Raw genomic sequence first — 23,901 nt, 5'->3', positions numbered from 1 at the left:
CAGGTATTACAATTTATTTTTAATAAAAATTATTTTTTATTATTATTGTTATTTACTTTTTATCATATAATTAAAATAAAATCAATTTATTAATTCTAGTCAGTACTAAATTGTTAATTTTTCTTTTTTTATTCAAATATACCTACAACACCTAAATATTATTTTTTTACAAAAGAACAATATAGATCGGCGGAGTAACAAGGCCATGCCTAGTCACTTAACTATATAAGTGGTTTAATTTTATCATTAAATAATCTTTTATATCAATTTTATCATTAAACTCTTAAAAATTTTCAATCAAGGACTTCCATCCAATTTCAAGGCTTTTCACCTATATTTCCATCTCAACTTTACCATTGATTTTTATTAAAAAAATCGTTGTTATTTTATAAGAAATTTAATATTTTCCAAGTATTCTAATAGAAGTCTTTAGTTGAGAAATCAGAATAGTTTATAAATGAAATTGATAATACCCCAATATTTTGTGGTATATAATAATAATAAATCTTTAAGAACACGTATAGGGGTAGGAGAACAAATAAAGAAGTCTTTGGGGGCAATCCTGAAAAGAAAATAAACTTTTGGTCGAAGCCTTAGCTGAACCTATATTTACCCAAAAACCCTAAAGAAACCCAAAAACCCTTCAAAAAAAGGTTTCTCCAGGGTTTTCAGGAGGCTGTCACCTTAACTCTCACATTCATTTCCACTATTTGATTTTCAATTTCTTCACCAAAAGCCTTAAGATCCATCCCCATCAGCCGAGGCCATGTGGGCTCTTCGTCGAGCTTCTAATCCTCTCAAGTAACTCTCTCTTTCTGTAACTTTGTTACTCTCTTTTTTTGGAGAATTATGTATTGCAATTAATATTTGAGTATGGATTAGAAATGGGTTTGTTTTCCTTTTCATTTGGTTACTAAAGATTTGATCTTTTTGATCACCATAAAAGCAAAAGGGAAAGTTCTTTTGTTTGCCTTTTTTTTAGTAGCGAGAAGGGGAAAACTAAGGATTGAATTTTTTAGTTTTTAATGGTCTTGTTGTTACTGAGATTCTTACAAGGAAGAGAAATGGGACCCCTTTGAATTAATTTAGCTGGTTGTCAGCGCAGTACTAGTTTAAACAGTTTTGTTTTATGGGTGGTTTTGGAATTCTGTAATTTCATGAGTTTGTTTGATTACAATGACTTAAAGCTGTGGAATAGGGTTATACTGTATGGTTAGTTTCATAAACTAACCCCATTTGTGTGTGATTTCCGGAATGGGAATAGAGAAGTGATGAAAATTACAACAAGAGTTAAGAAGGGGTACAGATCATGTGAAGAATGAATCTGTATCTGTTGCATCAGGTCTTTAATGTTCATGATATATAAGGGAATGTAGGATGTGATTGGGGGCTCAACGATCACTCCCACAGTCAGAACACGAGTATCTCTATAACTGTCCCACTCTCTATGCTTGTTCTGTTTCCATGAGAAGCTTGAAAATGCATTTCTTGTACTAGATTTTTTTTGTCTAGTCCGCTGGCTTTCCATTGATTTTATGCCGAGAGCAATTTTTATTTTTCCTTTACTTTTGGGTATTTTTGAGTGATAATTTTTTGTTGTTCTGTTTCCAGGTTCCGTGGATTGAGTGTTGGAACTTCTCGCGGTTGTTGTGCTAAATCAGAAATAGTATCTAGTTATGTAGAAGGCAAGGTTGTCACTGTCAAGTCTCCTCAACCTGTATCTCAGAGTCCTCGATTTCACCACAGCACAAATGTTGGTTCAAAGTTCTATTTGGAAAAGCGTGGTTTTGCTTCGCAAGCTGGTGCTGAAAACAGTGGATCAGATGTTGACTTGGAGGATGGGTTCTCTGAACTTGAAACACCAGCTAATGCCAATGAAAGCACAGTCAATGCATTGGCTGGAAATGAAGATCAGCTAATTTCTGAACCTGAGTTGTCTGATGATGACAATGATGATATTGGAGAACCTTCTCAAAATGCACTAGAACTGTCAGATAATGAAACAGACTCGGTGGTGAAAAGCTTGCCGAGGAAAAGGCCTACCACAGAACTATTCAACGCCATCGTCTCTGCTCCAGATGTTTCTGTTCAAAGTGTTCTTGACAAGTGGGTGGCAGAAGGAAAGGATTTGGACAGGTTAGAGATATCTAATGCCATGATCAATCTTCGCAAGCGTCGAATGTTTGGGAGGGCTCTACAGGTGATCTGACTTGATGCTATCCTTTCTTATAGCTGTCTTATGCATTTAACTGTCAGTTGTTTGAGGCTGTTACCCTTGTATACAATTTGACCTGGGGCATATTATTCACATGCGAGGTGGTTTGTGTGAGCATTTGTACTGGCATGCTGTGAGGAATGAAAATGCAAATTAAATTAGAATATGCTTTAGTTAATGCCTGTTGCACATGTTGGACGAGGAAGTTAAGTGCATGAAATAAAATAGGGATGTTTGCCAAGTGAAATGGAATTAATAATTGATGTTGTGTCCAAGAGTTGGCAGCAGCCATATGCAATTAGCTTCACAAATTAAACTGCAATGAGGCCATAAATTGTTTTCACAGGACATGGATTCCTTCCTCTCCTCTCATCATACTAAATTGAACACTTTAGAACGGTTGTAATTGGAGTGATCTTATCCTCAAGTACTTTTGCATGAAGTAGTTCCTGTAAAGACTTGAACTTTCACTAGGTAGTTGCAAATCCAAGGCAAACCATCATAATAAATAACACCTCCTTTTTACTACATGCACTTACAAATGAATAGGATTTTTTCATTACAAACTTTTCTCAAAACACCAGTTTAAATGGTGATTGTTCGGGTTTTGCTTGAAAGATTTATGAGTTTCTTGTTGATTGCAAAGTTGTGAGAATTACTTGTCTGCCCTTTAGTTATTCAGAGTTTTATGAAGGCTTTTCCCCTTTTGAGCATTTTTATGGTTGCTTTTGCAGCTCTCAGAGTGGTTCGAGGCAAATAAGCCACAAGAATTTGTTGAAAGAGATTATGCTTCACGCCTTGATTTAATTGCAAAGGTGCGTGGTCTCCATAAGGCAGAGGTTTATATCGATAAAATCCCGAAATCCTTTAAAGGGGAGGTGATCTATCGAACCTTGCTGGCTAACTGTGTTGTAGACCATAATGTGAAGAAAGCAGAGGAAGTATTCAATAAAATGAGGGACCTGGAATTCCCAATCACCCCATTTGCTTGCAACCAACTGCTGCTCCTCTACAAGAGGCTTGACAAGAAGAAAATTGCTGATGTGCTGTTATTAATGGAGAAAGAAAATGTCAAGCCCTCTCTTTTTACTTACAAAATCTTAATAGACACCAAAGGTCAATCCAATGACATGACGGGGATGGATCAAATTGTAGAGACAATGAAGGCTGAAGGCATTGAACCTGATATCAGAACCCAAGCTATCATGGCCAGACACTATGTATCTGGTGGCCTCAAAGAAAAAGCTGAGGCTATTTTGAAAGAGATGGAAGGGGGCAATTTAGAAGAGCATCGATGGGCTTGCCGATTTATGCTTCCTCTTTATGGTGCGCTTGGGAAAGCTGATGAAGTGAGTAGGGTATGGAAGTTCTGTGAGAAAAGTCCCCGACTTGATGAATGCATGGCTGCCATTGAAGCCTGGGGACGGCTGAAGAAAATTGATGAAGCTGAGGCAGTTTTTGAGTTGATGTCAAAAACATGGAAGAAGCTTTCTTCAAGGCATTATTCTACACTTTTGAAGGTTTATGCAAACCATAAGATGCTATCCAAGGGTAAAGATTTGATCAAGCGAATGGGTGATAGTGGGTGTCGCATCGGCCCTTTGACATGGGATGCACTTGTAAAGCTTTATGTGGAAGCAGGCGAGGTGGAAAAGGCTGACTCTATACTGAATAAGGCTGTCCAACAGAATAAGATAAAACCAATGTATAGTTCTTTCTTAATTATCATGGAGCGATATGCAACGAAGGGTGACATACATAATGCAGAGAAAATGTTTCACCGGATGAGACAAGCTGGTTATCAGGCTCGAATTAGGCAGTTCCAGACTCTAATTCAGGCATATATAATTGCCAAGGCGCCATGTTATGGCATGAGGGAGAGGCTGAAGGCAGATGGTATATTTCCCAACAAGAGTTTGGCTGCCCAACTTGCTCAGGTTGATGCATTTAGGAGGACAGCAGTTTCGGATTTGCTTGACTGAATTATTTGATGGCCCCTTTGCATGGATTACTTTCTTGTCAACTCTTTTGTCTTCTGCTCATAGTTGTCAGTTATTAGCAGGTGAAACATTTTTGATTGTTCATGCAGGCCTTTCTACTGCTAGTCCTGTCGTCCCGACAGTTGTTACCCATGGGAGTGTTTAATCTCATGCCTGTCTTTATGTTTCTTACGCGCTTTCCTCTTGAATTTTTTTTTTCTTATTTCTAGTATAAATCAGCCGTGTGGTTGAGATTGCATTGCGGTTTGACCTTGATGCCTTGGCTATTGGCATCGTATACCATGCATCTCTAGCGCACTGGAACAAGTATAAGCCATTAATGTCTTGTTGCGTTAACTCAATTTGGATATCAGCGTATCAGCAACTGCTCTGTTAAGAAACTAAATCTCAAAAGTGGATGTGAGAAATTCTGGATATGAAAAGAACAAATAGGAGGATGAATAAGCGACAGATAGGTTATGTTCAGCCGTTATAGATCAGGCTGAAAAGAAACCCAGTGACAGGTTTTCTGCGAAACCGTCCACGGGAAGATTTTATGGAATAAAAACTTGACATTTTATTGACCAACAAGGGTTCTTCACATGCAGGTGAGTTGGAGGTAAGGATTCTCAAATCTCCATTGAATGTTGGTTAACAAAGAAGGTAGTCTTGCAGGTTGCAAAATGCTGTCTAGAGCACACTCGTCAGTAAAGTATTCATAAATCTTGGTGAGAATCCTCGAATCATGCACCGATTGACGTGTTGGAAACTAAAACACAGGCACCTTTTTTGTGTCTATCTTTTATGTCATTATGGCGTGGCGTATTCGTCGATCACCTGAAAAGTACATATCCCATCAGTCTGCAACTGGACATGTGGCCCTTTATCAACATCTTGGGCCTAGTTCTTGTTAATGCCTGTTGATTGCTTAACAAGTTCAACTGATATTAATTTTTTTTTAATTTCAAGTTCAAAATCTTAAAAAAAAAAACAAAAAAAGAAAAACAAAAATTTAGGACCCTAGTTTTAATGAATTTAACATAATCTTTAAATCTTATTAAATGAAAATGAGATTTTTTTTTTGAAATATTCAAAACAGATCATATTCGACTAAATTGCCATTCCTAAATTGAAATGTATGAAACTTGGAAATTGAAAAAAATATATCAACACCTCGATCATATCACAAGAATATTTTGAGTTCAAACTTGGCGTTTACGAGACTAAATGAATTCGTTGACTCTAAAGAATACTAAGATTTGAGCCAAAAAGTATAGAAGATGGAAGGAGCAAAATTGAATTGCTTCTTCAAAGTGACTGCTGATGGGATTCATTGGGATGAAAATGAATGTTGCCATGTAGCAGGTCTATGTGCATTCCACCAATGAAACCACATGCATAGACATGGCTTCATGCACTATCATGAACGATCCCCTCTTCATGGAAAGGTTCCATTTCCATTTTTTCTCACGTGACTTCCAATATGAAGACTGCCTGGAATCATGCCTGAAGTTCATAGTTTTACATGTACAAACAACTCAGAGACAACAAAATGAAACAGAACGGAAAAGCAGCCTTCATTTTTGTCGGAATTCCAATGTTAAAATATTTGCTACAACACCCATGTCTTGGACATCGATATCTACTTGAATTCTTGGATTTAAATAAAGATTCATTTTAAATGAAAATCAGTATTTTACCAATACCTAGCTAGAAATCATAATTACCAAACCCAATATAAGATTACCATGAAAAAAGTTTGAATTATAGATTATCGAGTTAACTTTTAAATCACTAAATCAATTATTTTTATTAAAATAATATGATTTTATTTATTTTGATACTGATTCAATAAAATTTAAATTTGTTTTGGTCAAAACAATATACAAATTATTAAGAATCTTGTTGATCAATCAAGTTTTATCATGAAAATATTTTATGCGGTTAAATTAAAAAAAAACATTATATATTCTAGATTTCCAAGTAAACTCGCTGTATTAGATAATTATGCTAAAAACAAACATCCCAAATGAAAATACTTTTCTTAAATTTGTTATTACTTTTTTTTTTTTTTGAAAAAGTAAGAGAAATAAGATAATTTTCTTTGAAAAAAAACATGATAAAGGACACTTTATCTTGTTTTGATAAAAGTTCGTTTTCAAGAAAGGTTTAGACGCAATGGAAAACAAGAGAGTAGTCGTCAAAAAAGATAACATCACGTCCCTTTCTACTTAAAAGTGTGTACGCTAGGTCTAAATTGATGTTCCATTCAAGGCATACTCAATATTCTCCATGCTTGAAGATAAAGAGAAAAAAATTCCTGCAACTTTTTATCCTCAAGGTTTTTTTTTTCGTTTAATAGAAATAAACATGGTTCGGAATTGTCTTGAAAAAGAACGTGGTTGGATCGATAAAAATTAATTATTTTTATTAAAATAATGTTTTTTTTATTTTTTAAGAAGATTTAGATACAATTGAGTTTGGAAGTTGGAACTCAGCTTGAATTAAGTTTAGTTCATGTGTTTCTCAAACATGTGGATAAGATAAGGTTCAATAACTATGAAAATAATGGATGATGGTTGGTTTATTTAGGATGATTTTTTCTTAACAGTTTATTTTTGTTTTGGTGTTGAATAAAAAATAATAATATAGAAAATAAATATACATTTGTTACTGAATTCAAGTACAAAACCCCATAAAAGAAGAACTCAATTTCAGTTCATGAAAATTGAGTTGACTCAGGAGGAATGTAAAGAAAAGAAGACGATAAAATTAATTAGTTTTGGGAGTTCAAATTTTGATGTATCAATTTCAAAGATGCCGGCCAATAAGACCATTTCAAGGTCCACCAATGAAAACTACCAAGTTATTAAACCTGGTTAATCAGTGTGAGTTTCATGTTATAAATTTAGCAGGTTAATTTAATTTCTATTAACCTGAATTAATATAAAAAAATATTATTTTATTTTAAAAAAAAATTAGCAAGTTTTAATTACATCAACTCAAGTGTTTTTATTACATTAAATCAACTCATAATTTTGTTTTTAAACCTAATCCAAGCTAGGTATTGTATCCACTACATCCTAGGTTTAATAACAGTGCTTTATACTGTATTTATTTTCTCAAACTTAAAATAAAAATAAGAATAAATACGCCAAGAAGTGGGGCACAAGTGCAATAAATCACAACTACCAGATTTCATACGTTAATAAATAACTTAATAATTTTTTTTTTTGAAAAGAAGACCTTTCTTCTTCCTTCTAAGCTCCCTGGACAAAGAAAATGAAAAATTCTAACAAGAACAACCTTCACTGCTGAATTTACGCGTGTCTATATCTCCGAGTCTATAAATAGGGCATAGCTACACGGATAGACCACTTTATTCTCTAACAACAACATGGGAACCCTCAAAATCACCAAAAAGCATCATAAACACCTAAACAACCCCTTCCCTTCGACACCAAGATCACTTCCTTTCATTCAAGGACGTCTTCTTTTCAATTCTCAAACTGTCCCACCAAACAAAATCTTCTCAGTTGGCAAGGATTTCCAGCTTCTTTGGAGCATAAAAAATGGAGGGTCTCTCTCAATTTATCATCAGTCTCAACCTACAAAAGCCCTGTGGTCTACCATCCCAGGGCAAGCTTTTGTTACTGCAGCATTGTGTGAGACAGAGGTGGAAGAGAGCAGAGGATCTTTTGCTATAAAAGATAGGAATGTTTATTTGGTTTGTGATCATCAAACAATTGAAGATATAAGAGTGATCAGTGAACCTGATCACCATTTTGATCAGGAAAATGATCATGATCTTTCATCTGGGAATATGAGTTTTGCTCAGAAAAATGATTGGAAGGATACCCAGTTTCCTGCTTTGGTGATAACAGGTTGGTTGTTCAGTAACAGGAGGAAGAAGAGGCATCAAGAATCTGGCATTTACAAAGACATACAGTTTGAGACAAGGGGACCACCAACTTGTGCAAGGTATTGGGTTCTATTTGATCAAAAGAATAATAACCAAATTGGTTTTCAAGTGAGAGTTGGACCACCAAATTTTGAATTCCAACAAAGAATTTCCCCAACTCCTTTAGGAAGACACCGGCGATTAAGGTGGAAGCTAGGAAAGATTAGAAGACGAAAGCTTGGATGGTATCGGTTCTTTACAAGGTCTAGAGGGTTTGTTGCAGTTTCTTCCTCGTCAGAGGAGGAAATGGAAATGAAGTCTGCGGAGTTGACAGAATTCAATAGAGTCTGTATTACCTATTCCAGTGAAGGAAATGAAAGGTTTTACGGTTTTGGGGAGCAGTTCTCTCATATGGACTTCAAAGGCAAAAGGGTGCCCATTTTTGTTCAAGAGCAAGGAATTGGAAGAGGAGACCAACCAATTACTTTTGCTGCTAACTTGGTTAGCTACAGGTAGATTAGCTATTACCTTTTCAACCACTAAATTCCAGTTAAACACAAATATGAAAAATATAGGCTCAAAAAACCTTACCTTTGTTTCTTTCTATTGCAGGGCTGGGGGCGATTGGAGTACAACTTATGCTCCTTCACCATTCTACATGACATCTAAGATGAGGTCTCTTTACCTTGAAGGATACGATTATTCAGTATTCGACATGACAAGACATGACAGAGTTCAAATACAGGTAATTCTTGATAATTTTGCATATTAATTATTATTGGCCATAGTGAGTGGTGAGAACATTATATTGCAAATACTTTGTACTGCATAACACTCAGGAACTTAGAATAAAATTATTCGTGAGGGTGTTACAAATGCATCGTAATGACCAGAGTGAAGGCTGAAGCAAGAAAGCCAATGACAGTGAGAAACAATTCTTTATGCCAATAAACAATGTGATTGCCAAGTGAAAAATATGTTTTCTGCGTAGAATGTTTAGATTTAATGCAATGAATTATTGGCAAACTTCAGAATACACAGTTAACAGAAATTTTCATTGAATAAAAAGTTTCCTTTACAAACTTAAGTTACACTTGAATAAAACAATCAAAACTTAAATGGAGAGGAAAATATTTCAAGTACTGAACATACTCATTCAGGGTTTAAACTTGCAGTTTCCTATTTTCTGTATATTGGAGCTTGCAGATTCAGAGCAATTCAGTTCGAGGAAGAATATTGAATGGCAACTCACCTTCTGAGATTATTGAAAACTTCACAGAAACTATCGGGAGACCTCCTGAGCTTCCTAAGTGGATTATATCTGGGGCTGTTGTTGGAATGCAAGGTGGTACAGAAGCTGTACGACGTGTTTGGGATGAATTGAAGGATCACAAGGTTCCTGTTTCAGCCTTTTGGTTGCAGGTATTCCCTGTACCTATACAGAAGCATATAAAAGCACATTAAAATCTACGGAATCTTTCACATTCACAAATACTTACAGCCATGTTAATTTTCTATGATTTTTATAGTTAAAGAACAACTTTAAAAGGTTTATATTATATGTCATTACATAGATGGTATGTATGAATATCTTCATGTAGAAGTTCTCACCCTGAAGCACTTCATTTGCAGGATTGGGTAGGGCAGAGGGAGACAATGATTGGATCACAACTGTGGTGGAATTGGGAGGTAGATACAACGAGGTATCATGGATGGCAGCAGCTAATTAACGATCTCGGTGCAAAGAATATTAATGTGATGACATACTGTAATCCTTGTCTAGCTCCGGTATTTTTCTTTTTCCAAGAACTTATGGTACTACTATTGTAATTTGTAAAAATTTCAATACATGATCATCTGGTGTGTCATACAGCCATGCTGTCATTTCTTAAAGTAGGGTGTCTTTGCATACTCTACATCTCTTTTTAACAGTAAATGATGCTCCGCCCCAGAAACATATTTTGCGATCATTATCAGTACCTGAGAGTTTGAGACTTGGTTGCTTTGCTTTAAACAGACTGATGAGAAACCAAACCAAAGGAGAAACCTTTTTGAGGAGGCAAAAAAGCTGGATATCCTGGTGAAAGACAAGTATGGAGAACCATATATGGTTCCAAATACAGCATTTGATGTGGGCATGTTGGACCTGACACACCCAGATACTGCTGCTTGGTTTAAGCAGGTTTTACAGGAAATGGTTGATGATGGTGTGAAAGGGTGGATGGCTGATTTCGGTGAAGGACTGCCTGTAGATGCAACTCTCTATTCAGGTAACAGAAGAAAAGTTCTAACATGTTTCTTCCAGAAGCTAGGATTCATGTGCAATAGAGATATACTTATCACTTTGGATTAATTATTTCAGGTGAAGATCCTATATCAGCTCATAATAGATACCCAGAGCTATGGGCCCAAATAAACCGAGAGTTTGTGGAAGAATGGAAGTCAGGTCGTGCAGGTAAGGAGAGAGAAGACCCAGAAGAGGCTTTGGTCTTCTTCATGAGGGCTGGTTTCAGGGATAGCCCCAAATGGGGGATGCTATTTTGGGAAGGAGATCAAATGGTAAGTTGGCAGGCCAATGATGGAATAAAAAGTTCTGTTGTTGGCCTACTGAGCAGTGGAATTTCTGGATATGCTTTCAATCATAGCGATATCGGAGGCTATTGTGCAGTAAACTTACCTTTTATTAAGTACCACCGAAGTGAAGAGTTGCTCATGCGATGGATGGAGCTAAATGCTTTCACCACTGTTTTCCGGACTCATGAAGTAAGTTTTGATACCTGAAATCCATTAACACTCAATATCATAAAACCAAGTTGATGCAATATTACTGTTTATTTCCCTCCAATTAAATTTTTTAACAAACATTTGACGACACGTACTGTGTTAAGCTAACTTGATGGTGATTTGCTCACCTAGAGGAGCCATATTCAGAATACATATTTGAATTGCCCAAAGTTTCCAAACCCTTGATATATAGCACTGTCTCTAGAGAAATGAGATAAATTTTACATTATTCACTATACAAAGGAAGTTAATAATTTGTTCAACTAAGCAGCATGACTAATATGATCCCATCAGTTACTAATTTCAGAAATATTCTGCATGCAGGGAAACAAGCCATCCTGCAACAGCCAATTCTACTCTAACCACAAGACTCTATCGCATTTTGCACGCTGTGCTAAGTTGTACAAAGCTTGGTATTTCTACAGAATCCAACTAGTGAAGGTGATGCATGATTCATGTAAATAACTGGAAGTCAAATAACTTTGGCAGAGCATCTAACAAGTCTCTCTCTGTCTGTCTTTATAAAACAGGAAGCTGCTCGAAAAGGCCTACCAGTTTGCCGCCACCTATTTCTCCACTATCCAAATGATAGGAATGTGCATAGCTTGAGTTACCAGCAGTTCTTGATTGGTACCGAGATCTTAGTGGTGCCTGTCCTTGACAAGGGCAAGAAGAATGTCAAGGCTTATTTTCCAGAGGGTGAAACTTGTTCCTGGCAGCATATCTGGTCAGGAAAACTATTTAAAGAACAAGGTTCGGAAGCCTGGGTAGAGGCTCCAGTTGGCTATCCTCCTGTATTTATTAAGGCTGGCTCCACTGTGGGAGAAACATTTGTAGAAAATCTGAGAAATTTTGGCATTCTTTGAGCGCAAAGTCCTCAAAGAGATCCATGATCAATATAAGTTGCATTGAATTTTTTTACTAGCAAATAACCACAAATTCTTCTAAACTTTACATCTGCATTTTGCAACTGTGTTTGGTGAACCCTTAATAAACGTCTGCTCAATTTTCCCTGCACGCATCATGCTCTAAAACTCCTGAACTCCTGACTTAAGCTTGAGCAATTCGTCTTGTGTCTTCTTTCATGGTCATCTGTTCAACTTATTTCCCTGACATCATCTTATCCAACACGTCCACTTTCGTGGTCCAAAGCTCTAATCTAAACATGATTTTGATTCCATTGGTTTCTATAGACTAGTGACAAACATAAAGAAATGAGTTCACAGAAGCACATCTCAAACGAGAACGAGGTATGTCATGTGGACAACATATCCAGTTTCTCAAATCTATTTGTCTTGAACTTTTACGATCATAAAAAAACACGCATTCTCTGACTAACACTCAAGGAAACAATCAACCAAAATTACACAATCAAATTCTAATGATACAACCTACACATCCCTATCAAGCCCAGAGCACTCAGGCAATAAATACAGAGCAAGCTTTAAAAGCTATTAATGGTCCCAAGTCAACAAATGGTACCCCCTTTCACGAAAAAGCCTTTCTGGATTGATAGTTTATAAAACCCCTGACATGCTTCAAAGACATAAAAGACACGATTTTCAATAGAATTAAACAATATCAACTCAAAAAATGCCAACTTTCCTCAAAAGGGGAGTCACAAAATCAGAATCCCAACAGACAAAATCCTTTTTCAGACAATCAATCGAACAGCTGCTTGTAATTCATAAGTGAACCCTGTTTAAAGCAACCAGTCCATAGATTTTCGCCAACTTAACAGAATCACACAGTTTTTAACTACTTACCATAAAAAAGATTAACCTTAAGATGTTTTCACATAAACACAGCATGCATCCCCTTGATGAACAATGATTTCTCCTTGTTCTTTGTATTAAAAAAACTTGAAACCAAGACTCTAGCACATGCAATGGGAAGATAAAAATGAAAGGAGAGAAAAAGATACTAACAGACCTTGAAATGAGAGGTTTTAGACACTGACGTTAAGGATTCATTCTAAGTAAACAAAGGCAGATGATCTTTGCATCCTTGGTCAACTTGGAAGCTGTAGAGAGAGCCTCAAAGAAAATGGTGATCATCAAGAGGTTTTTGTCTTGTTTTTTGGTTACTTGAGTGCTTAAGCTTGTTAAGTCCTTTTTTCTTTTTTGGATTCGGACACTTCAATTGGATATTCTGTTCTGTCTTCCCTCTCTCTCTGTATCATTTAAGCATGTTGTGTAAAAAAAAAAACTTTATTTTTGTACCTATAAACTCATCCGTGTTTATTTATACTCCTATAGTTTAAATCTCTCAATGTTACGTTACCAAAAAGTTATAATTTTTCCTCCAACCTGATCTCTTATTAAACCTTGACGAGTTTTTTGGGTCAACTCGAAACCCGGCCAACCAACTTCTAGTCCAGGTTGGACGTTAAAAAATATTTGTTGGTTAATATGTGTCAATTCATCTGATTTATGATCTTGTTTTATGTTGGGTCGATCCCTAATCTAATTTAATATCTATGTTTTTTAAAGTTTTATGAGATAATATAAATAGAATTTGAAAGGAAAAAAATACAAAAAAATAAGAAAAATAAAATAAAAACAGGAAGAATGTCAAAGGTTTTTAGTAGTAAAGATAAAAATTGAAATTAGTTTTTTTAAAAAAGGGTAATATTGAAAGATTTTAACCTGTAGGGATAAAGGTGAAGCATTAGTGAATCTTTAAGAGCAAAAAAGTAGTTTAGCCGAAAAAACACTAAGAAGCCCAATGAGTTACATTATGGACCCGAATAGTTACACCTTTTATGGGCTTCTTGAGTTCAAGGAGACCAAGAATGGAAAGAAAACAATCCACAAGATAATAGGCCAAGAGCCCAGGAAGACGGAACCTTCCCTTTGATTTTACTTACAATCCAGTCCCTGCCAAGCTTGGTGACAAATTAATTAATTAATCCAAACAAAAGATTATTGCCAAGAACCAACCATCAAATTAAAATTTAGAAATCCCATTTGGATAGAAAGGTTTTTCCCAAATTAGGAAAATCCAATTTTAATCTTAATAAACCTTAATTTGAAACATGAGTGACATAATTGACAAGTTCAAGAAGCTTAACAGAGCATTAGTAATTATTTTTTAATAATTGTTATAATAGATTAAAAAATCGACTTGAAAAGATCATGATCATTGGGTTATCGAATTAATTTATAGATTAGTGGCACTCTTTTTTTTCCCTACAGTACTGACTGGTCAGGTTTAGCTATTTCTATTATTATTATTATTATTATTTTCTGTTACTATTTTAGTTATTTCATATTATCAATGATATGGGAATTATTATATTGATTTCTATTTTGGTTATTGATAGTGTTAGATTGGATTCAACATTACACCAAATAAACTAGGTTAAAAACATAATTAGACATGAACAAATATAATTGTGAGGTTAAAAACATAATTAGACATGAACAAATATAATTGTGATATATTGTGAGATAGATATAATTGTGTTTGGTAGTGATAATAAAAACAAAATAACTGTATTTAGTTGACAATAAACAAAACATGATAAAATATTAAAAAAATTATTTTATTTTTAATATATATTATTCTCAAACTTGTATATTTTAAAAAATAATTAGATATTTTAGAATTGCAAAAATTCACTCCAAAATCATCAATGAAACAATATTTTTTTTATGAATACATTCATGTCTTTTTAATCAAATACATTTCTATCCCCGTTATCCCTATTTCTTTTGCCCCATAATAATAATCAAATGTTATCTCATGAAGCCTTTGAGAAACTGATATCAACAGAAAATTAAACTAAAAGTACATCTGTGGAGAGGAAAATTGATGCTATTATACATTCTAGATTAATAGAGTTCAACGCTCGCACATCTTAACTGCAATGGCCGAACCACCTACTGAACTCTTCCACCTTTTTTTACACCCAAAAGCAATCTATGGATTGACATGGAGATCAAAAAAATGGGATGCCTAGGTCAATCATGTAGCCGCACCACCTGACTTATCCCTGTTGCCGTGTACAGCATAAAAACTTTGGTGTTGTCAGATGTCCAAATGATCAACGTTAATCATTCTTGCCGCTTTCTGAATAAGTTCCTTGCGGCCATCCACCTGAAAGAAAACCATAAAAAAAAAGTTACATTGGAACATTATCACCATGGATCAGTAATTCCAGCAGTTACACGATCTAATTTATGTGATGATTGACACTTCAATGGAAAGGTCTTTCAAGCATTTCTTGGTGCAAATTTTCCCAAGCAAGCAAGAACAAGCACACATGCATATTATATACACATTGTAAAGGGAAAGAGAACTAGTCTAAGATACAATTCCCCTGAAAAATGCTTTAGTGTATTATTATTAAGTTGTCTCCTTATCAATCTATTTTCCTATGTTCATTTGTATCCTCAGGAAGTTCCCTGGAAAATTTACACGATTCCTTTTATCACTGTTTAGATATGTTATTTGGTTTTTTAATCTCTTCTGCATTTAAAACGCTGCCCTTTACTGTTTCTAAGACAGAAAGGTCCCAAGTTCAATTTTGATAAAAGAAAAGGCAATAATAGTAGTTCATTAATAGCTCCTTCCAGGAAGTTCAAAAGGAGCTAGCTGGCTCAAGTTTATTGTAATTTGCAACCTGAACATTCGTGTGCAAGATATAGCTTACCCGGGTACCCATAAGAGATGAAAAGACAACACTGGCCTCTGCTGCATCTTCAACCACTAATTGTTTCAGCAGCCTTTGCTCTGGGTCCATTGTTGTTTCCCACAGTTGTGCAGGCATCATTTCCCCCAAGCCTGTATTTTACAAACACAGGTTAGAATATCCAAATCTCAACTGTTAATTGAAGATTTATGCATATACTTTCTTTGAGGTTTTGAAGATTTTAGGAGAGGGTGAAATGTATATATTCATCTGTATGCATGTGTGCGTGTGACCCAGGGGAAAGTATGTCATACTGCATCATCATATCGCACCAAATAGATTCAGTAACAGAATTCTTTATTACACTATTGACTATATAGCACATAGATGGCTGAATTTCAACTACGAAGTTAGATAAGAATGCACATGACCATTCGATGATCTATAACAGCCTGTTTTTTCCATTTAGAAACGAAAAACATTAATGCATTGCTAGTTGACAGAATGAATGGAAGGCGGGGGAAAGTCTCATAAATAGACAATTATGTTCGTGTTACAGTTAATAGATCTTACCTTTGAACCTTTGCATGTTGTATGATGCATTTTGAGGGAATGAACTTTGAACCTTTCTGAGTTCTGCATCATCAAAACAATAGTAAACCTGCTTTCCCCTCTCAACCTGGTCATGTCAGTTGGAAAATGAAAGAAACAAATTGGCCGATGGATAATAATTTATAAATCAACTCTCACAGGGATCCATCATATAGACAAACCAACCTTATATAGGGGTGGCACACCAACATAAATGCAGCCTTCATCAAATAAAGCTCTCTGCACAGAAGGTTTCCATAATTGTACATCTCTCCTTCAATTTTTTTAAGGCATTTAAAAGTTGTTTATTTCTCTCATTTATTTATTTTAAGAGGAAATGTTTGTTGAGACAAATTTCTCCATCATCTACCTGATATCTAAAGAAGAAAGTCAGCAGAAGAGTTCGGATGTGAGCACCGTCCACATCAGCATCTGTTAAGATGATGATCCTATGATAACGAAGAGCATCTTTTTTAAAATCCTCTCCCTGTAACCAAGAAGATTTCACACATGAAGTAAGAAAAGCAGTTCAGATGATAAAACCAAAAAGTGACAAGTAAAAGAAAAAAACAAAACAAGGAGAAAAGGACTTTACCTTCACTCCAAGTCCAAGGGCAAGTATAAGATTTTGGATCTCTTCATTTTTGTACATTGCCTCCTCATCTCTTCTTTCTATATTCAGAATTTTACCCCTCAAAGGGAGAATAGCCTGCAGTAACAAGTTTCAGTGATCAATATTCTACAGTCATCCCAAGTTATTCTAGAGTGCAGGTAAGACATTACAATCAGAAACAGCAGCACCATTATCCCAAATGAGTTCTAACTTACTTGGGATAATAAAACTGTTTGAGACCATTGAGACATTGTAGTTGATACAAGCTCATTCCATGAAAACAGAAAAAACCATCCCAATTGTTTACTGTTTATTAAACATGTTTCAGCAATTGCCTGCAGATTAAACACCACCGCACATTCAGTGTAATTACCTGAAAGCGTCGATCACGGCCTTGTTTGGCACTCCCTCCAGCTGAATCTCCTTCAACTATAAAAATTTCTGCAAACATCAAAGGACAATTAAATAACATGCTAGAAAGACAAATGAGACCAACAGACTTTAATTCTTATTTTCTGAAAGTCCATCTAAACTCAACACAGAACTAGGTTTATCATTTGCCTACATGGCAAATTAGTCATGCTAAGCATTTAAACTAACAAAAATGTCTACAGCTTGTTGAAGTGGGTGCTAATGGATCATTTTGAAACTAGTAATGACAACAGTTGAATTTTAGCATTGTTGGAGCCATATGACTTGCTCCTAAAGCAGAAATGATGTAATTGGAGGATCTTAATCCAACCAAAGACACTTGCAATAATGAACAAATTGCAGGGGTCAGAAGTGATTATCGGATGAATGAATAAATAACTCACTCTGCCGCATGTGTAAATTCTCAAGGATCTTTCTTAAACTCACATGTCAGGCAATTGATCAGTAATCCAACCATGCTTGTAACTGATAAATGATGTCCACTTGATTGAACAAAGGCAAGACAACTCAAATGGCATGAATAACATAAGATGTATGGTCATTATTATAGAATTTCTAAAATCCCATGAAGGTCAAACGAGTTTCATATTAAAAGCACAAAAGAAAAAAAAATAGAACAGCTACCAGATTCTTCAGGATCTGTAGATGAGCAATCAGCCAGTTTTCCTGGAAGAGATGATGATTTCAAAACACTTTTTTGTCTCACCAATTCTCTTGCCCTCTTTGCTGCCAAAGCTGCCTTTAATGAAAAAAATACAGAAAATCTCAAGGTTTAAGACCAGCAGAAACACAATATTTGAGAGTTCTTAGAAAAAGACTTTTACAGAATGATGATTGAATCACAAAAGATAATGAAGAAAAAAGAGTGCTAACAACAAAGATACCTTGAGAGCATTTAGAGACTTTGATAAGATTGAATCAAGAACATCAGGATGCAACTCCAAATATTCAGTAAGATACTCCTGGACAGATTGCTCTACCACTTTCCGCACCTCCGGATTTCCCAACCTTGTCTTTCAGACATACAGAAAAGCCAGTAATGGATGGTATGAACAGCTTGAGAGTGGCAACACCAGCAATAAGCTGGAGAAATCATCAGTAACTCTTGAAAATTATGATGGATGGACATACCTTTGTCTGACCTTCAAATTCTGGGCTTGGAACTTTGACTGAGATAATGCATGTCAATCCCTCCCTTACATGTTCACCGCTTAAACTAATATCCTTATCCTGCAATCAAACAGAAAAAATACTTTATCATAGCGAATACAACTACTTTAATCACAGTTCACCCAATCAATAATGAAATAGATTTCCATCTTCAATCAATTTAACTACTTCAAATCATTTCATTCAAATATGAACTGCTCTCCATGACCCAATACCATGTTTTGAAAGCATCTTATGCCAAAGAAACCAAGTTTGTGTTCTATCTTCCAATTGTAATACGGTAACTTTGCATTTGGAACTTTCTGTTATAAATGAAGGGCAGAGAAAACCTCAAAGGGTATGGCAGAGCATAAAATTCTTAGGAGGCAGCTGTAAATGAACAAAGATGGGTGGGAGGGAAAACCTCAAAGATAGTGAGTGAAGGTAGCTAAACAACCAAGAGAAAGGATGCTGAAATTCAAGAGTGGCCGACAACATGCAACAAGGGACGTACCTTAATGACTTTTGACTTTTTCCCAAAGTTATTGAGAGTTCTTGTCAATGAAGCCTTCACCCCATCTATATGGGTTCCACCATCAACAGTACGTATGCTATTAGCATATCCCAGGATTGTATCTGAGTAAGCATCAGAACACCTGGTAAAGAAAGGAGAAAAGTTAAAGCACAAAGGTTGTTGAAGGAATGGCTGTCAACAATATGTAGAAATAGTATTCAATGCAGCAATTTTGAGACAAAAGACATTAACATTCTTGATGCATACGGAAAGGAAAACAATATTGGGAGGAAGCATATGCACTGGTAGATAGTAGTTTACCATTGGAGAGCCATATCAATTGCAATTCCATCTACTTCTTTTCTGAAACTCACAACATCATGAAGCGATTTCTGGATCAAATAACCATAAGTCAACATTCAATCCAACAAATAGACATGTCCAAATGACATAGCCATATCCATGTCGGAATTCTTTTTTGAAGCTGTCAAAGAACCTGATATTATTAGGATCCCTAATCCCTCAAGGAGTTGCAAGGTAAAAGACCTAAACCAGAGGCAGATTATTGTCACTCACAAATGGGTCATACCAACCCACCTCCAATTAATAGGGTATACCCTTCCTGAACCAATAAAATGCATCAAAAGGAAGTCCCATCCTGGACTCCACACCACTCATGATTTATCAAAAAAGCCTGCATCACATGTCTCAACCTACCAGGAAGTATGTAATGTACCAAGAAATGCAAGGATAGATGTGGTTTCTCAACCATTGACAGGGGCATAGATGTCACCAACCATAAATCTATTATTTAAGAGCAAATCGCCAACCATAAACTTCCACTCACAATGGATAAGGCAGATGGAGCGTGTCTCTTAAGGGGCCAAAAGAAAGTCACAGAGTCTGGTTTTTTTTTTCTTTCCCCTTAATAATTTTCTTTAGTCCTCAATTATCTTATTTCATCAGCAAAGACAAACCCAACCATAAGAACCTAAGTATCATCTTTATCCCATCATGATTTATGGAAGACTGAGAGTTTGCTAACTTGCTAAACGAGATAATATAACAAAACAAAGGTTGTAGGCATTAAAATAACAGCCAGGAGAGTTGCTCAAAAAAATATAATAATACCTTATCAGTATTTAGCCAATTCACATATTCAATCAATCCACCTGCATAGAAATGTTCATCATACTGATTCTTCTCCGGATCATTGTCCTCTTTTTTCAATGAAATAGCAAGCTGCAAAGGCAAATCAAGAAGAGACAGCATACCAATTAATGAAAAAGCAAGCATTGCATCAAATTGCAAAGCTATCCAATCACATGAAGAAAATAGATAATAGCCAAGGTCAATTATTCCCAAGTAGAAAACCCATTTGTGATGAAAAGTAAAAAGGATCAGAATAATCATTCGATTATTCCTCAAGTAGAAAATCAATTTGTGATGAAAGAGTAGGGATCAATAGGATTAAGGTTGACATAATAAAAAGTAACAGCTCTACCTTTGGGTTCAAAAATGCAAGCTCCCTGACCCGTCCACCTACTGTGTTGTAGTCAAACTGAATCTCAGTGGTGAATACTGCAAAAGAATTTAGAAGTCAACAAAAAAAAAGAGATTGTCAGAAAAAAAAATTCAATAAACGAAGAATGGTGCATTATGAGGAGAAGTACATAAATGAGTCTATGAATGCAACATTCACCACCAAAAAAAGAAAAAGAAAAAAAAATAAGCAAAGAAAACTGAAGGGAGAAGTGGAGCCCAATACTGTTGAACATCAGAAACTCCTCTAAAGGCCCATGAAGCATTACATTGTGAAGAGGCAAACACTATTCTATCCCATTATGTAAACAAACATTGAGAACTGGGTAATGAAGCATAAAATAGCAACCATAAAAATTATATGGGTTTTCAAAAGTCGAGGAAAACCTTCTTTGTCAGGCCAGAATCTGATGCGAGTCCCTTTTTGGTCTTTCGATTCTGCTGAAAGTTCATAACACATTAGAGTTGTCACAGGGTTTCCACGAGAATATTTCTGCTGGTACTCCTTTCCATCACGCCAAACTGTAACTTCTAGTTCCTGTGATTTAAGATGTGACAAATTTTACAAAAGTCAACATTTTCTACATTGTGGTAATTGGTAGCCAAGAAGTAAACCTTAAGGGAAAGGCAAAGCAAGACATGGACAGTGAAGAAGCTCATAAATTCCACAATTCTCCATTGTCATAAATAAGGAAATTTCAATTCCCTGCAAAGGGATTGCCCTTGGACATTGCCTCTAATTCAAAATATTCTGGATACAGAATATTTATGTCACATTAATTTAAAATCATAATAATGCTAGTAAGATTCTATGAATTCCGTCCATTCTTAAAGTAGTCCACCTCCTGGTGTTGTAGGTTAACATGTGCCTCTACAAGGAAGTAAAAAAGTCCAAAACATAATAAAGACATACCTCAGACAAAGCATTGACAACAGATAAACCCACACCATGTAGCCCACCAGAGACACTATATCCACTGTTAGAACCACCAAATTTGCCGCCAGCATGTAAGACCTGAAAATGAAAAAAAAAACTAAAAATAAAAACTTTCGAAACACAATCTAATACATGACAACAAGAGGAAGAAAAAAGAAAAAAATTGCTATAACAGTGTGAATAAACTACAAGTGCATTTACTTGAATGTTTAAACTAAGATTTTAAAATACAGGTTTCATAAAAATAAAAATAAAACACTCAGCACACTCCAAATATCATGCTTCTATCAAGCAAAAAATGCATTCAGCACCTTAAAACCCTTAAATATGATGGATAGAACTAGTCATATTTTAAGATGGCCAGTTGACCATGCATTTTACCGTTAACACAGTCTCCAGGGCAGATTTCTTTGTCACCTGATGCAAGTCAGTGGGAATCTGTAAACAAGTAAAACAGAGAAGCATGTTAGTGTAGCAGTAAAATACATGATGAATCTAAGGCAATCATCAAAACAAAATTCTTATTGTCAAATAAGAAATCTTCAAGGGAAAATGGTAAGCAGTGGAACTCAATTTAAAGTGAATACAGGTCCCTTGAAAAAAAATGAAAAAGAAAATGGCTTGGAATAACTTCTTGTCTCGTGATTACATGGGTATTTAGGTCCATCAAAAAAGAAAAGAAAAGTAACATCATGATCATTACATTTCAAAAGGCACACTCTAAATTATATTCTGAAAAGAGCATCAAATTGTTTACAGTCACATGTTAAAGCATAAACTAACAATATTCTCCAAACTAGCATCCTCTCCAACACAAACAAGCCCTGGAAAGAATTGAATGTCACAGCATGAATAACAATGGGAAAGTCAGATGCATAAACTGACAAGGTTAATTATTGGAATTAGAAGAAAAAAATCTATAATAAAAGGTAATGACAATAACTAAAATGACAAAAAAATCCTCATACCCCACGCCCATTGTCAGTAATGCTAATGGAATTATCCGAATGCAGAACAACATTTATCTTTGAAGCATATCCTGCTTGGGCCTCATCAACAGCATTATCTAATATCTCATACACCTATTAAAAAGAACCACAACCAATTAAAATAATAAAAAAAAAAACCTTGTTTCCAATTTACTTAAGATAAACTGAGTAAAATAGAACCTAGAATCCGCAATGACAAAAGAGAGGTAACAATATAAGTTACCAAATGGTGCAGACCACGCGGTCCCGTACTTCCAATATACATCCCTGGCCTTTTCCTTACAGGCTCTAATCCTTTCAACACCTAGACACATCAAAACAGAACTTATCAAACCCCTCATTATTTACAAAGCATCCATTACTTACAAATTACAAAAAAAAAATGACTTTTGTTTATATAAATTTTCACCTGAATTTGATCAGACCCATAAGCTTTCGAGCTCGCGCTTTCTTTCTGTGATTCAGTTGCTGCACTGGTAGACATTAAAGCTCTTGGTGAGACCCCATTTTGCACCAAAAATCTACTTGGAACCGTCCTCAATGGGAAACTCACCCTGTAATTACACAAAAACAAACAAATAATTCAAAATCTTAAGGTTTGGATTTTTAAAACCCTAGAAAAACCAAAACCCCTTCTTTCACCATATTTTTTTTTTTTTATAAAACTCTTAACCTACATTAATTTTTAACAAAAACCCATAACTTTTTTTCCTCTAATTTCCCATTTTTCCACCAATAAAAGAACTCAAAAGCACCAAAAATGCAACTTTCCCTTGATTTATCTCGCGATTTCAACAAACAGAAACTAACCAATGAAAAAGAGAGTAAAAGAGCAAAGAAAATACCTTGGCTTGAAGGAGACTAAGGGGCGGGAGAGAGAAGAGAATGAGTGAGACCAAGTAACAGAAGAAGAGGAGGAGGAGGTCATGGTAGCTCTGAGTAAAGAGATGCAGTGTCTACTGCTGTTGTGAGGTTTTAGAAGAAGACGCGCCATTGTTTTTTGCTCGTATTTTTTTTAGAGCCCAAAGCAATTAGAGTCTTGTTGATTAAAAAAAAAAAAAAAAAGCTGGTCGATTTCCCATTTTCCCTCCTCCTCTTCCTTGTGGGTCAATTTCTAGCAACCCATGAAGAGATTCTATTTTTATGGCCCATTGGTACCGTGTCCATGAAGTCGAATATGGGCTTTGAAAATATAAACCTAAAATGTTGTGTTTGGGCTTAGCCTATAAGAAAAGCCCACCACCATAATTACCTATAAATCTCATTTTTATGTGAGTAAGAGAACGACAATGTACTAGGTTTGGAAATAGCTTATAGTATATCTTTTTCATGGAGTGTTCTCTAGTCAGTTTTTTTGTTTCCTAAAAAAAAAAAAAAAAAAAACTTGTCGGTTTGAGTACAAAGAGAGTAGCTTCATCTTATAAAACTTGTGAAAAAAAGGTTATGGTCATTGTTAAGAGTAGAAGACTTTTTAAAATTCTACTTTAATCCAAATGACTAAGAGAAAGGAATCATGTTTCTTTCCTTTCAGTCTACCTCTCAAGTTTTCCACTGTCACGTAGGTTCGAGACATGCTTTTTAAAAAGAAATTTTAATTAAAAATATATTAAAATAATGTT

At 35.3% G+C, this 23,901-nt stretch overlaps 3 protein-coding genes and 1 long non-coding RNA gene across 9 annotated transcripts; 2 read left to right on the top strand and 2 right to left on the bottom strand.

Moving 5' to 3' along the window:
- The first annotated feature begins 621 nt into the window (after positions 1-621).
- LOC7479672 (pentatricopeptide repeat-containing protein At1g80270, mitochondrial) lies at positions 622-4,386 on the top strand. Its single transcript, XM_002308852.4, has 3 exons — positions 622-801; positions 1,612-2,200; positions 2,950-4,386. Exons 1-3 carry the CDS (start codon positions 767-769, stop codon positions 4,195-4,197), a joined length of 1,872 nt encoding a protein of 623 aa, XP_002308888.4. The 5' UTR covers positions 622-766; the 3' UTR covers positions 4,198-4,386.
- A 2,929-nt stretch (positions 4,387-7,315) lies between these two features.
- LOC7496080 (uncharacterized) lies at positions 7,316-11,800 on the top strand. The gene is made up of 8 exons (XM_002308851.4): positions 7,316-8,607; positions 8,708-8,840; positions 9,302-9,517; positions 9,728-9,883; positions 10,113-10,365; positions 10,458-10,858; positions 11,204-11,320; positions 11,410-11,800. The coding sequence occupies exons 1-8, from the start codon at positions 7,592-7,594 to the stop codon at positions 11,743-11,745; spliced, it is 2,628 nt and encodes an 875-aa protein (XP_002308887.1). The 5' UTR covers positions 7,316-7,591; the 3' UTR covers positions 11,746-11,800.
- LOC112328030 (uncharacterized) lies at positions 8,463-13,046 on the bottom strand. Of its 5 annotated transcripts, none has more exons than XR_008059605.1 (7): positions 12,812-13,045; positions 11,008-11,074; positions 10,076-10,872; positions 9,707-9,952; positions 9,348-9,530; positions 8,687-8,780; positions 8,463-8,601 (listed from the first exon to the last, which is right to left on the bottom strand). It is a non-coding gene; the product is annotated as an uncharacterized LOC112328030 (long non-coding RNA). The 5 variants fall into 5 exon arrangements; XR_008059606.1 differs by lacking the exon at positions 9,707-9,952 and adding an exon at positions 11,432-11,530 and having other exon boundaries at positions 10,773-10,872; positions 12,812-13,036; XR_008059607.1 differs by lacking the exon at positions 9,707-9,952 and having other exon boundaries at positions 12,812-13,046.
- A 1,467-nt stretch (positions 13,047-14,513) lies between these two features.
- Positions 14,514-23,327, bottom strand: LOC7496079 (DNA gyrase subunit B, chloroplastic/mitochondrial). 2 transcript variants are annotated; one of them, XM_052454244.1, is made up of 21 exons: positions 23,128-23,325; positions 22,692-22,836; positions 22,506-22,586; positions 22,262-22,375; positions 21,675-21,731; positions 21,270-21,371; positions 20,744-20,894; positions 20,319-20,395; positions 19,946-20,056; positions 19,136-19,206; positions 18,815-18,956; positions 18,283-18,381; positions 18,036-18,164; positions 17,776-17,890; positions 17,093-17,160; positions 16,702-16,815; positions 16,477-16,593; positions 16,293-16,346; positions 16,089-16,194; positions 15,537-15,667; positions 14,514-14,980 (listed from the first exon to the last, which is right to left on the bottom strand). In XM_052454244.1, the coding sequence occupies exons 1-21, from the start codon at positions 23,274-23,276 to the stop codon at positions 14,912-14,914; spliced, it is 2,202 nt and encodes a 733-aa protein (XP_052310204.1). In that variant the 5' UTR covers positions 23,277-23,325; the 3' UTR covers positions 14,514-14,911. The 2 variants fall into 2 exon arrangements, with proteins under 2 accessions (XP_052310204.1, XP_024458375.1); XM_024602607.2 differs by lacking the exons at positions 14,514-14,980; positions 15,537-15,667 and having other exon boundaries at positions 16,293-16,380; positions 23,128-23,327.
- Between the last annotated feature and the right edge of the window lie 574 nt (positions 23,328-23,901).

This window comes from Populus trichocarpa, chromosome 6 (assembly GCF_000002775.5).
Source record: "Populus trichocarpa isolate Nisqually-1 chromosome 6, P.trichocarpa_v4.1, whole genome shotgun sequence".
Classification (NCBI taxonomy): Eukaryota; Viridiplantae; Streptophyta; class Magnoliopsida; order Malpighiales; family Salicaceae; genus Populus; species Populus trichocarpa.
The sequence above is the reverse complement of the archived record's forward strand: the minus strand, read 5'-3'. Positions and strand labels throughout refer to the sequence as shown.

Bases quoted from the DNA above. Each gene is read 5' to 3' on its own strand.
- LOC7479672 (XM_002308852.4), top strand. From the start codon at position 767: ATGTGGGCTCTTCGTCGAGCTTCTAATCCTCTCAA. The intron at 802-1,611 runs GTAACTCTCTCT...TTCTGTTTCCAG, and splicing joins CGAGCTTCTAATCCTCTCAA to GTTCCGTGGATTGAGTGTTG. The intron at 2,201-2,949 runs GTGATCTGACTT...TTGCTTTTGCAG, and splicing joins TGTTTGGGAGGGCTCTACAG to CTCTCAGAGTGGTTCGAGGC.
- LOC7496080 (XM_002308851.4), top strand. From the start codon at position 7,592: ATGGGAACCCTCAAAATCACCAAAAAGCATCATAAACACCTAAACAAC. The intron at 8,608-8,707 runs GTAGATTAGCTA...TTTCTATTGCAG, and splicing joins GCTAACTTGGTTAGCTACAG to GGCTGGGGGCGATTGGAGTA. The intron at 10,366-10,457 runs GTAACAGAAGAA...TAATTATTTCAG, and splicing joins AGATGCAACTCTCTATTCAG to GTGAAGATCCTATATCAGCT.
- LOC7496079 (XM_052454244.1), bottom strand. From the start codon at position 23,276: ATGGCGCGTCTTCTTCTAAAACCTCACAACAGCAGTAGACACTGCATC. The intron at 22,376-22,505 runs GTAACTTATATT...TCTTTTTAATAG, and splicing joins CGCGTGGTCTGCACCATTTG to GTGTATGAGATATTAGATAA. The intron at 16,594-16,701 runs GTAAAGTCCTTT...TCTTGGTTACAG, and splicing joins CCCTTGGACTTGGAGTGAAG to GGAGAGGATTTTAAAAAAGA.